Source organism: Zea mays, chromosome 5 (genome assembly GCF_902167145.1).
Source record: "Zea mays cultivar B73 chromosome 5, Zm-B73-REFERENCE-NAM-5.0, whole genome shotgun sequence".
NCBI classification, from domain to species: Eukaryota; Viridiplantae; Streptophyta; class Magnoliopsida; order Poales; family Poaceae; genus Zea; species Zea mays.
Genome location: NC_050100.1, coordinates 39,692,548 through 39,706,265, shown reverse-complemented (window position 1 = coordinate 39,706,265; position 13,718 = coordinate 39,692,548). Strand labels below are relative to the sequence as shown.

At 41.5% G+C, this 13,718-nt stretch overlaps 1 protein-coding gene and 1 non-coding gene across 3 annotated transcripts; one reads left to right on the top strand and one right to left on the bottom strand.

The window, feature by feature from the left end:
* Positions 1-1,130: 1,130 nt before the first annotated feature.
* LOC103626260 (calmodulin-binding transcription activator 3) lies at positions 1,131-11,396 on the top strand. Of its 2 annotated transcripts, none has more exons than XM_008646655.4 (13): positions 1,131-1,609; positions 4,258-4,377; positions 4,986-5,101; positions 5,215-5,303; positions 5,442-5,484; positions 6,258-6,402; positions 6,525-6,644; positions 6,726-7,054; positions 8,293-8,670; positions 8,769-9,463; positions 9,549-10,086; positions 10,495-10,839; positions 11,000-11,396. In XM_008646655.4, exons 1-13 carry the CDS (start codon positions 1,564-1,566, stop codon positions 11,096-11,098), a joined length of 3,063 nt encoding a protein of 1,020 aa, XP_008644877.1. In that variant the 5' UTR covers positions 1,131-1,563; the 3' UTR covers positions 11,099-11,396. The 2 variants fall into 2 exon arrangements, with proteins under 2 accessions (XP_008644877.1, XP_008644876.1); XM_008646654.4 differs by having other exon boundaries at positions 1,229-1,609; positions 6,522-6,644.
* Positions 11,397-11,898: 502 nt separating this feature from the next.
* On the bottom strand, positions 11,899-12,091 carry LOC111589501 (U2 spliceosomal RNA). Its single transcript, XR_004849906.1, has one exon. It is a non-coding gene; the product is annotated as a U2 spliceosomal RNA (small nuclear RNA).
* Between the last annotated feature and the right edge of the window lie 1,627 nt (positions 12,092-13,718).

Genomic DNA, 13,718 nt, shown 5'->3' with positions numbered 1-13,718 from the left:
GCACCGATCTGGCGCCAAACATTGGGAGATGAACCGTCTAGCGACGCCCTTTGCGGCGGCGCGGACGATCGACAACTCTAGGTTTTACGGGCCGCGACCTAGGCGCATGAGAGACTCCTTTCCTGCGTCGCACCAGACGGTCCGCTCTGGGCTGGACGATCCGCGATGGTGCATGGTCGTCTTCTTTCTCATGGGAATCTAGATCCCGTCTCTAGGGGAGAGATCTTAGTGTGCTTCGGGTCGACAGGTCACCCGGGCGTCCCTAGACGATGTAGAGTCGCATAGGAATTAAGAGATCAACTCGAGGAAGAGATCTCTTGGATTGATAACCAGATCTTGTCCTGGGAGAGGTAAGATCCTTAGATTGTCTTGGGGTCGGCAGACCACACAAGACAGATCTAGACAACGTAGAGTCGAATAGAGATGGAGCCGGATATGTGGAAAGCTACAACTAGACTATGCTACAATAGATTGCTAGGACAGGAACGATAAAGGGATGATAAATAAAGTAATTGGTTCGATTGAAATGTGTTTAGGGTTCTTAATCGACTGTACCCCTTTATATATATGGGAGGTCTAGACCCATTCTTATGCGATAGCTAATAAATACTACGTAATTAGATAGACAACCACCCACAAGATAAGGATAATCGTCCGAGTTAATCTGATCGTGAGGGCGCGAAACGTCCGAGCTCTAGAGTGGAACCGTCCACTACTTTTGGTGTTCAACAGAGTCATACACCATTGTACAACTAGCATGCCCATCCGCTAGGGTATGCTAAAGTCCATATGCAAGAGACATGACTTGCTATGGTGATTACTATAATTGCCTCAGCACGAGAGATACTACTGGATTGAGAAGTAACTGATCCGATGTTGCCTATATTGGTTCTATTTGTTTTAACTTTTTTACTGATTCTGGATTCTGATCACCAGAAGCTTATGTAGACTGACAAACGTCTAATTTTTTATGTAGCTTTTATAAGAATCGTTTAAGTGAAAATTGACTAAAATTAACGTGAACACATAATCTACCGAATCGTCACGACAGTAGGAATCCATCTAATTTGTAGATTTTAAACCCTATATACCCCTTTATGGTCATTCACACGTAATCCTTACATTCTCTTAACCATATTTTGGCCAGAAAAAAAGCTGTACCGCGACACGACCACCTGAGACAGGAGACCAGGATCAGGGAACGAAGATTCCTTAATCTCGCGGGCAAAACGGTCATCTCGCCATATCACTCCTCTAATCACTCACTACCCTTTCGCAGCTGCGCCTGCACCAGTCCCCCCTCCCCTTGCACTTCCAGGCCTCTCCAGTACCATTCGGGCGGCTAAGCTCTGAGCTAAACCCCGACGGAGTGAGCGAGGAAACGTTCTCCGTTTCACTTTCCCAACACCCAGAATCCTGCAGAAATCACCCTTTCCACCCCCACCCAGCGCTGCTCGGATCCCCGGGCGAGCACATCCTCCGGTCCTCGCTTGTCGGCCTCTCCTCCCCGGGGCCGGTCCAGCGGGTTGCATGGTGCGCGGCCGCTGGTTGTGAGCCCAATCGATGGCCTCGGCGGAGGCGCGCCGCCTCGCGGTCGTGCCGCAGCTAGGTGAGCCGTCCCGTCCGCCCGCCCGCTTCCCATCCCCCGTGATCCCGTGCGCTTTGTTTACTCCTGATTCCTGAGGTCGGGTGCTTCGATCTGATCTGAGTGATTCGGTCAACGCTCCGGTCGTGGTCAACCGGGCAGCCGGGAGATGCGGGTGTCTCCAAGGCGGAAGCATCTCTCCACGTCGCGGGCGCGGGTCTCCTCGGAACCTGTGGTGACTGGGGACTGTGGGTGTTTGGTACTTTGTGTTGGCGTCGGGACTTTGGGTGTTTCGTACTTTGTGTTGGTGCCGGCACGGAGGCGTCGGCAGGTCGGCCCTGCGGTCGCTGCGGAACAGGAGGGTCTTTGTGATGCCTTTCTCGTTCAGGGTTTGTGTGCTTCTCGTAGGGAATCACTGCAAGCAGTGGAGTATTTATCAAATTCTTGCAGATAGGTACGCCGAGATCGGAGACCATGGAAATTTTGGTATTATTCATGGGTTTGGTAGATTTGGTGCACTATGGGTCTATGGCCAGGAGTTAGGGAGTAGGAGGATCTTATTTAGGGCTGTAAACGGACGGAATTGGTCGGAACAAACCCTTTCTCGTTTTCATTTATACTTTTTAATTCGAAAACAGATTCAGGATCAGAATTGTCGGAAACGGGATTGGACACGGGATGTTTGGGATGACGAAAATAAACTAATCCGAACAGAAATGCATCGGTAACGGTCGAAAATTGGAAAGATAAAACTAAAACACCATCTATATCATACATAGTCTCATCAATGAACAACAAATATATGATAATAATATATTAATATAGGTAACATAAGTACATAGAGAAATATTACTAATAGGTCTATAAAAACAAGTAACAAGCCAATATCAATGTGTAATTAATTAAATATACACACATAATTACACAAGCACACTGGTAGTTCATAAAAGTCCACCACACATAACACATTAACTCAAACTAAAAATGGTACCCTACAACTATAACTCAAGCTCAGTATGGTCACCCATGACATTATGATCACAGTCCATATATTCGTTCTCTTCGTCATCCCGCTCCTAGCCCTTAGGGATGAAAACAGATACTTATTCGGATATATCAATTTTTTGGTCTTTTTCTTTGATTGTGAATAAATAGAATATAGAATTTGCTATACAAATTAATATTCTTGTTTTTTGCATTGAACTTGTAAATGTTCATAAAAGGTAAACCTCAAATTTATCATATATCTTCTCAAATGATAGATATAAAATTTGGATACGGATACAAATATTTTTTCACCTTGTTTGTTGTTGGGAGCAAATAATATATAAAACAATTTATGCAAAATTTTATTCTTATTTGTATAATGTGCTTGATAACATGAGAAAAAAATTTCATACATGTCTATTTTAAAATATTAAATTTGTCTTAATGATTTGGGTACCCACTTTCATCCTCATGGTCCTTCACCTCTATGTCCTTGTCATCCTATAATTCTGCATGCAAAAATACATGATACAAATTTGCATACAGAAATACAGGATACACCATGTGGGCATGGTAGTGGGCCGGCTAACAACATAAAACGGGATATATCGTATTGAATACGGTATAATCCCATATTAATATGGGATAAACAAAGATGATTGAGATATAGCCTGAACCGTTTTTGTTTATCTTATTCCGTTTCACATTTTTCCGAGAATACGAATTCGAGGGGGACAAATATAGAAATCGGTGCGGAACGGAACACGATTTGTCCCAACCCGTTTACATCCCTAGTCTTATCTATGCTCCCTCTAGTGGGATTTTCCGGGTTTTAGGAGTTCTGGCTCTCTCTAGTTTTGAATCATTTCTTGCTATTTGCTTTTGACAGCATCCATGCTCTGACCTGCTGGAGAATGTAGCAAGGTCTGGGTTGGTTATGTTATGAGGGTCTTTCTGACTGAATCATGCAGTAGGGCAGTTTTGGGCTGCTGTTTGCATTGCACTGTTTGTAATTTGTATCCCATGATAGTCATTTTTGTTCACCGTTTCCAGTAACAGTGCCTCTTTTGATCTGAAAGATCCAGTGAGGTTGGTTCAGCTTTGCCTTTTGATAATCTTATTTATGTTTGTGGACGAATTTAGTGCGTGTCGAGTTGAGAGCTTACGTGTGGGTTGCCTCAATTTGGTTTTTGTTAGGGTCAAGGTGGGGTCACAGTAATCTTATGTTTGTCCAACGTGGAGATCCCTTTCTGTCAAATCTTCTGTTCCTACCTTATGTTGTGTGTCCAAAGCCAGCAGATAATGGTTGTTCATTCAAGTTGTAGTCATAAGGTTCTACGAAACTCTAGTTAATTCGTGGTACTTACACCATATTTTGTGGCCAAAGGTATTGCAAAGTGCAAACTTACCTTAATGAATGGGCTATAAACATGTGATGTTCTGTAATTCCAAGTTTCCAACCATGACATCTGTGTTGTGAAATTTTCTGTGCTGTGATTTGAACTTGGCTATAACTTTGATGGAGGTTCATGCCCTGTTGGAACTTCAACTGGTAAATCACAAAAATAGTTTACCACTCTTCTGAAACAATTGCATTTCCCATTTTTTGGAAGTTTGTTCATATGGAAGACTTCTGGTTACAGCTATGCTGGTTTTCTTTACTTTATTTCGTGATATATGAACAGATATCGAGCAGATACTGAAGGAAGCTCAACACCGATGGTTACGCCCTGCTGAAATATGTGAAATACTGAAAAACTACAGGAACTTCCGTATTGCTCCAGAACCACCAAACAGACCACCAAGTATGACATTTATTTTCTATGCTGAACATTGATGCAGCTTATGGGTATTTTAGTATAAAAGTAATTAGTCTGGTAATCACAAAGTTTTCTGAAAGCCCAGCTGATAATACCTCAGCTCTATTACTGCCTCAATTCAGATTGCATGCAAATTTCTTTAGAATTTTGGATTTCCCTAAACAATTTAACACTTCTACCTTCTGAGCCTCACCTAACTTTGCAGTGTTCTGTGTTTCTAGTTTGTTATTGCCCATTTTATGGAGAGTATATGTGTTTATGAAGTCTTGTTATGTGCTGTAAAGGTAGTCAACATGTGTTGTGTTAAACTAGGGTCGCAATGATTTCTAGGATAAACCGTTGCTTCATGCAGGTTTCTGGCGCCGAACAATTTTCGTGTCAGAAAATTTGACACCCCTTTTGATCTTTTCAAAATACTTGAACTTCTCTTAAGTTCTGTGTTTACATTCATGTACTAGTGCCAGGTTGTGGCTGTTACTTAAATAATATTCCAACCAAATTAACATAATGTTGATAGAGAGCTGCAATGGTATCACTATAATGTGCAACTTAGTGTTGAACATGGCCACTAACATTTTTCATGGCTTGCCTAGGTGGCTCACTTTTTTTATTTGATCGGAAAGTGTTGAGATACTTCAGGAAGGATGGTCATAATTGGAGGAAGAAAAATGATCAGAAGACTGTCAAGGAAGCCCATGAAAGGTTGAAGGTAAGTAATTTTGGTTATCCATATCTTCTCTCTAATGATCCATTTCAATGTTGGTCAACCGTTATTTTTCAATGGTAATCTGAGAATAAACTGAGTATTGCGCATAATGGCAGTCTGGAAGTATTGATGTACTTCACTGTTACTATGCCCATGGGGAAGAGAATATAAACTTCCAAAGGAGGACTTACTGGATGCTGGAAGAGTAAGTTGATTGTCCCTGTTGTGTGAATATAAACACAATCTCTGTCATATGTGCATCAAGTTCAAATGTGTTACTATAGGCGTTTATGTTGATGAAATTGAACCCAAATCTGAGCAACCTTTCTCTTTTACTTTGCAGGGACTATATGCACATTGTACTTGTGCATTATCTTGAGACTAAGGTAACACTGATTGGTGGACAATTTTTTGTTGTACTTAGCATGGCTCTATTTCTGTGAAGGCTCTTATTTCTTTGCCTAGTATGTAGAACGAAGGGCGTGCTAGCATATTTTTGACACATGTTCTTTTTTCCCCTGTAACTCAACTGAACTTATATGTGTTTGCTTCTTACCAAACATATTTACACACATAACTCACAAAATTATTGTCTTCTGTTAATTATTGTCACATGGATAATGGATGTTATAGGTTTTGGCTTTATAGAAATCTCTGTTTTACTGTGTTGCAATTTTCTACCTTGTTTGTACTGATGTTGCATCCCAGAGAATAAATGTTTAAGGCTTTGAGCCACACCAATTCAATATTATTGACCTTTTCAGAAGTGGTAATTTAGAAAAAGAATTCAGTGTTGGTTTTCAAAATAAGGACTTTCAATTCTTTGCCCCTAGTTCAGCACCACTGCTCGCAGATAGTGGCGCTGTACAAACTGTTCAACTCTTATTACTAGATATAAACAAGAAAACACTATGTTTCTGTCAAATTCCATGGAGGTTAATTTGATAGTGAAACACAACATGGACAGGTTTTATTTCAGTACTGGTTTGCTTTCATATATATTCTCAAGTTTGATTTAAGTCCTGTTTCTTGTTTTAAATGCTAAGAAAAAGGATTGTAGCAGGTTCTGTTGGAATAGAGGTTTTGCCTCACCTATTTTGCTCTTGCAAGAAGTTGCATACCATCCTTTTTTCCTTCTGATGATGTGAATCACTTTCAGGGTGGCAAGTCGTCTCGTGCTAGAGGAAACAACATGATTCAAGAAGCTGCTGTGGATAGTCCTTTAAGTCAATTACCTTCACAGACTATGGAGGGAGAGAGCTCACTTAGTGGACAGGCCTCCGAATATGAAGAGGCGGAATCAGGTAGGAAGTTTTGTTTTCCGGTCTTATGTAATGGCAAATAAAGTACCATGCGGCTAAAATAGTTTCACTGATACATATTCCAATTATGCACAGAATATCTAAAGCAAAATTCGGTGCAGCAGATATTTATTCAGGAGGAGCCGGACACGACTCTTTCACTTGGGTGCAGCAGCATGAAAATGGAACTGGACCCATGATAGCTTCTTCTGTTTTCAGCTCGTACACACCTGCTTTGTCCATAGGTGATAACCACTAGAGCTTGCTTTATGTTCTTTGACCCTTATTTAGTGATTGTGATCCCTTTCTTTGCCACAAAACTGCAGGTAATTACCATGGGCTGCATGCCACACAAAACACAAGCTTCTATCCTGTTAACCAGCTTAATTCTCCTGTCATTCTTAATGGATCAAGTGCCATGCTTGGAACAAATGGCTGTGCAAATCAAACTGATCTTCCATCGTGGAATTCTGTGATAGAACTGGATCATGAGCCTGTTCAAATGCCTGATCTCCAGTTTCCTGTTCCTCCTGATCAAGGTACTTCCACAGAAGGCCTGGGAGTTGATTACTTAACATTTGATGAAGTATATTCTGATGGCCTCAGTCTCCAAGATATTGGTGCCACAGGAACTCATGGAGAGTCATATTTGCAGGTATATTGGTCTATCATTCCTTACATTGATATTTATGTTCTTAGTATCTATGAGACCATGATTCGATAAACCATGGTAGTCTACTAGGATAGTAGGATATGATATCCTTAGTCATGAGCTCTTGGAAAATATGTAAATGTGTTTCAAAGGCTGATATATTTATTGTTTGCTTCCTTCACTAATATGGAAATGAAAAAAATTGTCACCATCAACGATTTGAGAATTCAACTGTATATGTCTGTGCATGTACAAATGCTTTTGTGGTTTCTATCTTTTAAACCTTCACTTATGGTTAAAGATGGACTTCAACTGTACAATGCACATCCACTGTACCTGCTTTAACTAGTGCATTGTTGGCTTAAATTAGTTATATCCATTTTTTTTGGGTGGGGAGGGTGGGGGGCTAGGTTTGGTGCAGTGGCGAGAGCTCTCACTGAGTCACGGGTTTGAAGCCGTCTCTCCGCATTTGGGGGGAAGGCCTGCCTCAGTTTATCCCTTCCCGAACCCTACTCATGTGGAAGCCTTTGGCACTGGGTCTGCCCCACTCCCAACCCCAATATTTATAGTCATGGCCATTATAAATTTTAATTAATTCATACATTTTATCTGATTTTATGCTAGTGGTCATTAGAATCTATATAATTAATTAATTATTATGGCATCACATTGCTTCGTTAAGAGGTACTTAACAGAGAGATTTTTTTTCTCATTGCTTCGTTAAGAGGTACTTAACAGAGAGATTTTTTCTTTGTTCAATAAAGGACAGTGAGAATCAGTATGTATAGGCAGAAAGGGCCTCTAGCGTAATGGTTAAGGTTTCCGAGTAGCACCTGGCCACCTGCAGGTCCCGGGTTCGATCCCCCTCGGGGGCAAATTTCAGGCCCGGTTAAAAAAATCCCCTCGCTGTGCCCAGCCCGCTCTCGGGGATCAATATCCTGCGTGCCACCCTTCGGCTGGATCGTTGCAGAGTGGGCAGTTGATCGGCCCGTTAGTGATGGGGGGCCAGGGTTCAGTGTTTTTCTCGGCCGGGACCATGTTTCGGTCTCTTCTTAATATAATACCGGGGCTGGGACCATGTTTCGGTCTCTTCTTAATATAATACCGGGAGGGCTGTCTTTCCCTCCCTGGCCGAGTTTTTTAGTATGTATAGGCAGCAATGCGGTGCTTAACTGATCTCTCTCAGTTCCTTTTTCTGGTATAATTTTTTTAGCCATTTAACTGAAGTTGTTGCATTTCAGTTCTCTAGTGGTACTGGTGATTTGGCTGCAACAGTGAACAGCTTCCCACAAGAAAATGATGGTTCTCTGGAGGCAGCCATTGGCTATCCATTTTTGAAGACACAGTCATCCAATCTATCTGATATCTTAAAAGACAGCTTTAAGAAAACTGACAGTTTTACAAGATGGATGAGCAAAGAGCTTCCTGAAGTGGAAGATTCTCAAATTCAATCTAGTTCTGGGGCGTTCTGGAGCAGTGAAGAAGCAAATAATATCATCGAAGCATCAAACCATGAGGCACTGGATCAGTTCACTGTTTCCCCGATGCTCTCGCAGGACCAGCTCTTTAGTATAGTTGACTTTTCTCCAAACTGGACATATGTAGGTTCAAAGACTAAGGTATGGTACAAGTAACACATTTGATAAGAGACTGTTCTGATGCTTCTACTTTAACTATTTTTGCACATATTCTCACAAAAATGTTGCATGTTATACAGATTTTAGTTGCTGGTAACATCCTGAATGACAGTCAAATCACCGAGAGATCCAAGTGGTCATGTATGTTTGGAGAAGTTGAAGTTCCAGCAAATATTTTAGCAGATGGTACTCTCATCTGTTACTCACCGCAGCATAAACCTGGTCGAGTACCTTTTTATATCACCTGCTCCAACAGGTTGGCCTGCAGTGAAGTGCGAGAGTTTGAATTTCGACCAACTGTCTCCCAGTACATGGATGCTCCTAGTCCACATGGTGAAACAAACAAAGTTTATTTCCAGATACGCCTTGACAAGTTGTTATCCCTTGGACCGGATGAGTACCAGGCAACTGTATCTAATCCTACTCTGGAGATGGTTGACTTAAGCAGGAAGATAAGTTCACTGATGGCGAGCAACGATGAGTGGTCCAACTTGCTAAAGTTGGCTGTTGATAATGAGCCTTCTACTGCTGATCAGCAGGATCAGTTTGCTGAAAACTTGATAAAGGGAAAATTGCATATCTGGCTTCTAAATAAAGTTGGTATGGGTGGCAAGGGACCCAGTGTGTTAGATGATGAAGGGCAGGGCGTGCTTCACTTAGCAGCTGCACTTGGATATGATTGGGCTATAAGGCCAACACTTGCTGCTGGCGTGAATATTAATTTCAGAGATATTCATGGCTGGACTGCACTCCATTGGGCTGCCTTTTGTGGCCGGTAAGTTAATAGGTGATATGTTATTACATTTGTATGTCTTGTTCACATATTGATCATTTGGGAATGACTTTGACTTGTGATGCAGAGAGAGTACTGTAGTTGCGCTTATTGCACTGGGAGCAGCTCCTGGAGCTTTGACAGACCCAACTCCCGATTTCCCTGGAAGTACACCAGCAGATCTTGCATCTTCTAATGGTCAAAAGGGAATATCTGGTTTCTTGGCAGAGTGTTCTCTGACCAGTCATCTTCAGGTCCTTAATCTGAAGGAAGCTAATATGGCTCAAATATCTGGTCTACCTGGTATTGGAGATGTTACCGAGAGAGATTCACTGCAGCCTCCAAGTGGAGATTCATTGGGTCCTGTTCGAAATGCTACTCAAGCTGCTGCGCGGATATATCAAGTTTTCAGGGTGCAATCCTTCCAGAGAAAGCAAGCGGCTCAATATGAGGATAAAGGTGGCATGTCTGATGAGCGTGCTCTCTCACTCCTTTCTGTCAAGCCACCCAAGTCAGGGCAGCTTGATCCTCTGCACTCTGCTGCAACTCGCATACAAAATAAGTTCAGAGGATGGAAGGGGAGAAAGGAATTTCTTCTTATTAGGCAGCGAATTGTGAAGATCCAGGTATGTAAATGTGGTGTGCGTTTTGTGCTATTTGAGAATAATGTGCAGTATTGTCAAATATCAGGATTCTTTAAATGGAAATTGCTTCTGTTTGTCACTCATTCATTCATTTGTTCGAAAGACTTGGAACTTAATACTGATGTAAATTTTGTAATGCAAAGGTGCCTGCCTGCTAACTCAACTTACTTTTCGGTTATTAGTGGCTAATTGCCAGTATGGCAACATAGTGGGGTAGTGTTTACTTTATTATGCTTTATTACTGCACTGTGTATTTATCTGTAGTGGAGTGTGCACTTTGTGCTAGTTGAGAATGGCGCGCAATATTTTTTATTGCCTGCTAGGCTGTAGATCATCCTTTGACTGAGCTTTTTCTTAACCTTTTTTCTTTTCTTCTGATGGCTTATATAGGCTCATGTGCGAGGTCACCAAGTGAGGAAGCATTATCGGAAAATAGTTTGGTCTGTTGGGATCGTGGAGAAAGTTATATTGCGTTGGAGGCGTAGAGGGGCTGGGTTACGTGGGTTTCGGTCTCAAGAAGGATCAGTGGAGAGCAGTAGTGGCGGAACAAGTAGCAGTTCGATCCAAAATAAGTCTTCTGGAGATGATTACGATTTTCTGCAAGAAGGACGAAAACAGACTGAAGAACGGCTCCAGAAAGCTCTTGCAAGAGTGAAGTCCATGGCTCAGTACCCGGAAGCAAGAGATCAGTACCAGAGGATTTTCACTGTCGTGTCAAAAATGCAGGAGTCTCAGGTCTCAGATCAGTCCATGGTTCAATACCCTGGTTTATTCTTGGAAATTGTTAAATATATTTGATCATGAACTATTTTCCTTCCTGTCAGTTTCTAATTTAAATGAGAGGTGAATACTGTACTGCAACACTCATTACCTTTTTTGGCTGCTTGTATGACAGGCTATGCAAGAAAAGATGCCGGAGGAGTCAGCAGAGATGGACATGAGTGAATTCAAGGAACTGTGGGATGACGATGCACCTATCCCGGGTTATTTTTAGTGTGGAAACCTGTTTTGTTGGATTTATTTCTCTGTAGATTGCTCCGTTTGTCTTGAGTGCTACTGAATTGATGGCACAAATGGCTGATAACCCAAAGTAGCGTTGCTGGTGCATGATCTGACATGTTTGGATTTGGACTTAGGTGTGGTATTTCTTTTGCCTTATGTACAGTAGAATATTATCTACATTTGAAGGAGCCTTGTATTTACTGTGTGAAATCGGTGTAAAGAGTTTGATATCAGAGATCTTACCCAGACTTAACGGTTGCATGTTACTGCAGTGCAGCAGTTAGGAGTTTGAGGCTTTTTGCACGGATCATGTCCTCTCGACCCGGTCTCTGTTGATTGGACACCATGATGGTCTAACTAGCGTTGCAAACGGGAGAACTTGTGACGGCCTGTCCCGTTTTCGGAGGGGCTTACGCAACAACAATGCCCAGCAGCACGGGATGAGGATAAGAAGTTGACAAGTGTTGACCCGGTCTCACTAGACATTTTTTAGGAGGAAAACGAGAAGCGTTTTTAGCGACAAGAGCAGGAAAATATATGTGTAACGTTTCTAGCAAAATGTGGGTGCAGGTGGAAAATGAGAAGTGTTTCTTGCAAAGTATGGGTGCGGGCGAGCAAAAGGAGACAACATTGATTGTTGCCCCTCGCGCTAATAGTCATTAGTGCTATCGGAACGTAGTTGGGTTCTACACGCACGGTGGAAGGCGACGACAAGTGACAACATGGAGGCTGTGGTTCTTGGATTAGGGGTGGTAAGGGATTATGATTCATTAGTCTAATACCCGTGCGTTGCGATGGTACCCAACCATATTTGATGATATTGATTGAGTGACTAAGCGACACTTGAGAGTCTTAATGGACCCTCCACATAAAATGCTATAATAAATGAATTTAATATCAAAACGAACATATTATTCATATACCAGATACTGAACTGGTAAAACAAATATTATACTTGATCTTAGCCAAAAGACCGAAAAATAAGATGAAAAGGAGTCTCTATGCTCGAATTAAATTATAGCTAATGTTTTGGTTTAGGACTTGGGATCAAGCGAGAAGATGGTGTAGATCTAATGCCCTAACCAAAATCATCATTGAGATTCCATAGTTAGCACATGCAAATTCATTTATGGCGATGGCTTAACGATTTTCTTCAAGTTTAGCAAGACCTAGAAAAGGACAAGTACGCCAACAATACCATTCCTGAAATACAAAATACAACAAGTTTATTCTCTAATGCCATACTTACTGAAATTAATACTTGCTCTTGCCTTTAGAATATCATATTAAACAATAAAAACATTTTTCACTTTTACAGAGCCTTGTACTCATTTCCAATTGCATAGTTGGTTTCACTTAAAATTCATTGTGCAACGACGGAAGAAGCGAGCGAAGGTTGTTGCGAAATAGACGAGGTTTGTTGCTAGAGCGACAACTACGAGAACACTGTTGTGCGGACAAATAGGATAGGGATGGGATATGATCTGAGACCGCGGGTTGATTTTGAGAAATACAAGGGGTTCTTTGTAAAAAGATGACGCAGAATGACGGTTGAAACTCGTGCTATAATATAGTAGAGAAATATTTATTTATAATTTGCTAGGGCTCTAAATTAATTTTAGTTCAAAAATAAATAGAAATAGAGCCTGATTCTAATCCGTTCCGATCCTTAAATTTTATAGTATAAAATTTTATAGTACAACAACAATTGATTACAACAACTAACGTATTCTAGGCCGTGGAGGGGGAGAAACTCTTGCCGCAGAGCGCCGCTCTGACATGGGGAGGAAGACCGTGAAGAGGGACAAGCACGTCGACTACCACCATCCAATAACCTATTACTTCCTAGACACTCCCATATTTGGTGAAAATTTCTCCTGATGTAGATGAGTCTCTTTAGAGTGTTAACAATCTACGGTTCTCACAATTAGGTTTAGCTACTATATTATTGCATCCTATGCAAATTTCGTATGTCCAAACATATTTACCTCGACATATGTCTTGTCTCTTTGAGGGACGACTACTTCAAGAGAGTATCATGTAATAGGAATGTCTGGATTTGCCACAATGTAGAAGGTAATTGTAGCATTGCATGTTCTTACATATGGGGGCTCTATCAATCGTCTAGATGAGTATTTACATATGGGAGAGAGCACCATACTAGGGAGTGTGAACTACTTCACTAGGGCAATCATCGACATATTTGGTGCATATTTTCTTAGGGAACCAAGTGCTAACGATATTACTTTTCTTCTCCAAAATGATAAGCAACGAGATTTTCCTGGCATGCTTGATGTCTTGAGTGTCGACATTAGGGTTGAGAGCGTGTTCAAACGGTTTGCACGACCAATATATATGCCACTATAAGAAACCGACAATTATTCTTAAGGTTGTTGCAAGTTGGAACCTTTGGATTTGGCTTGCATTCTTTGGTATACTTGACTCTATGATTGATATCAACACGTTGCATCGCTCACCCCTATTTCACACCAGAGCTAATGGAAATGCACCACTTGTGAATTTCACTGCCAATGGTTGGAATTACAACCTGAGGTACTACCTAACTGATGGTATTTACCTTGCATGGGCTACTTTAGCTGGACCCATCTCGA

Coding starts and splice junctions, on each gene's coding strand:
- LOC103626260 (XM_008646654.4), top strand. CDS start 1,564: ATGGCCTCGGCGGAGGCGCGCCGCCTCGCGGTCGTGCCGCAGCTAG. Junction 5,102..5,214: donor AAGCCCATGAAAGGTTGAAG/GTAAGTAATTTT, acceptor GCATAATGGCAG/TCTGGAAGTATTGATGTACT. Junction 10,087..10,494: donor AGCGAATTGTGAAGATCCAG/GTATGTAAATGT, acceptor TGGCTTATATAG/GCTCATGTGCGAGGTCACCA.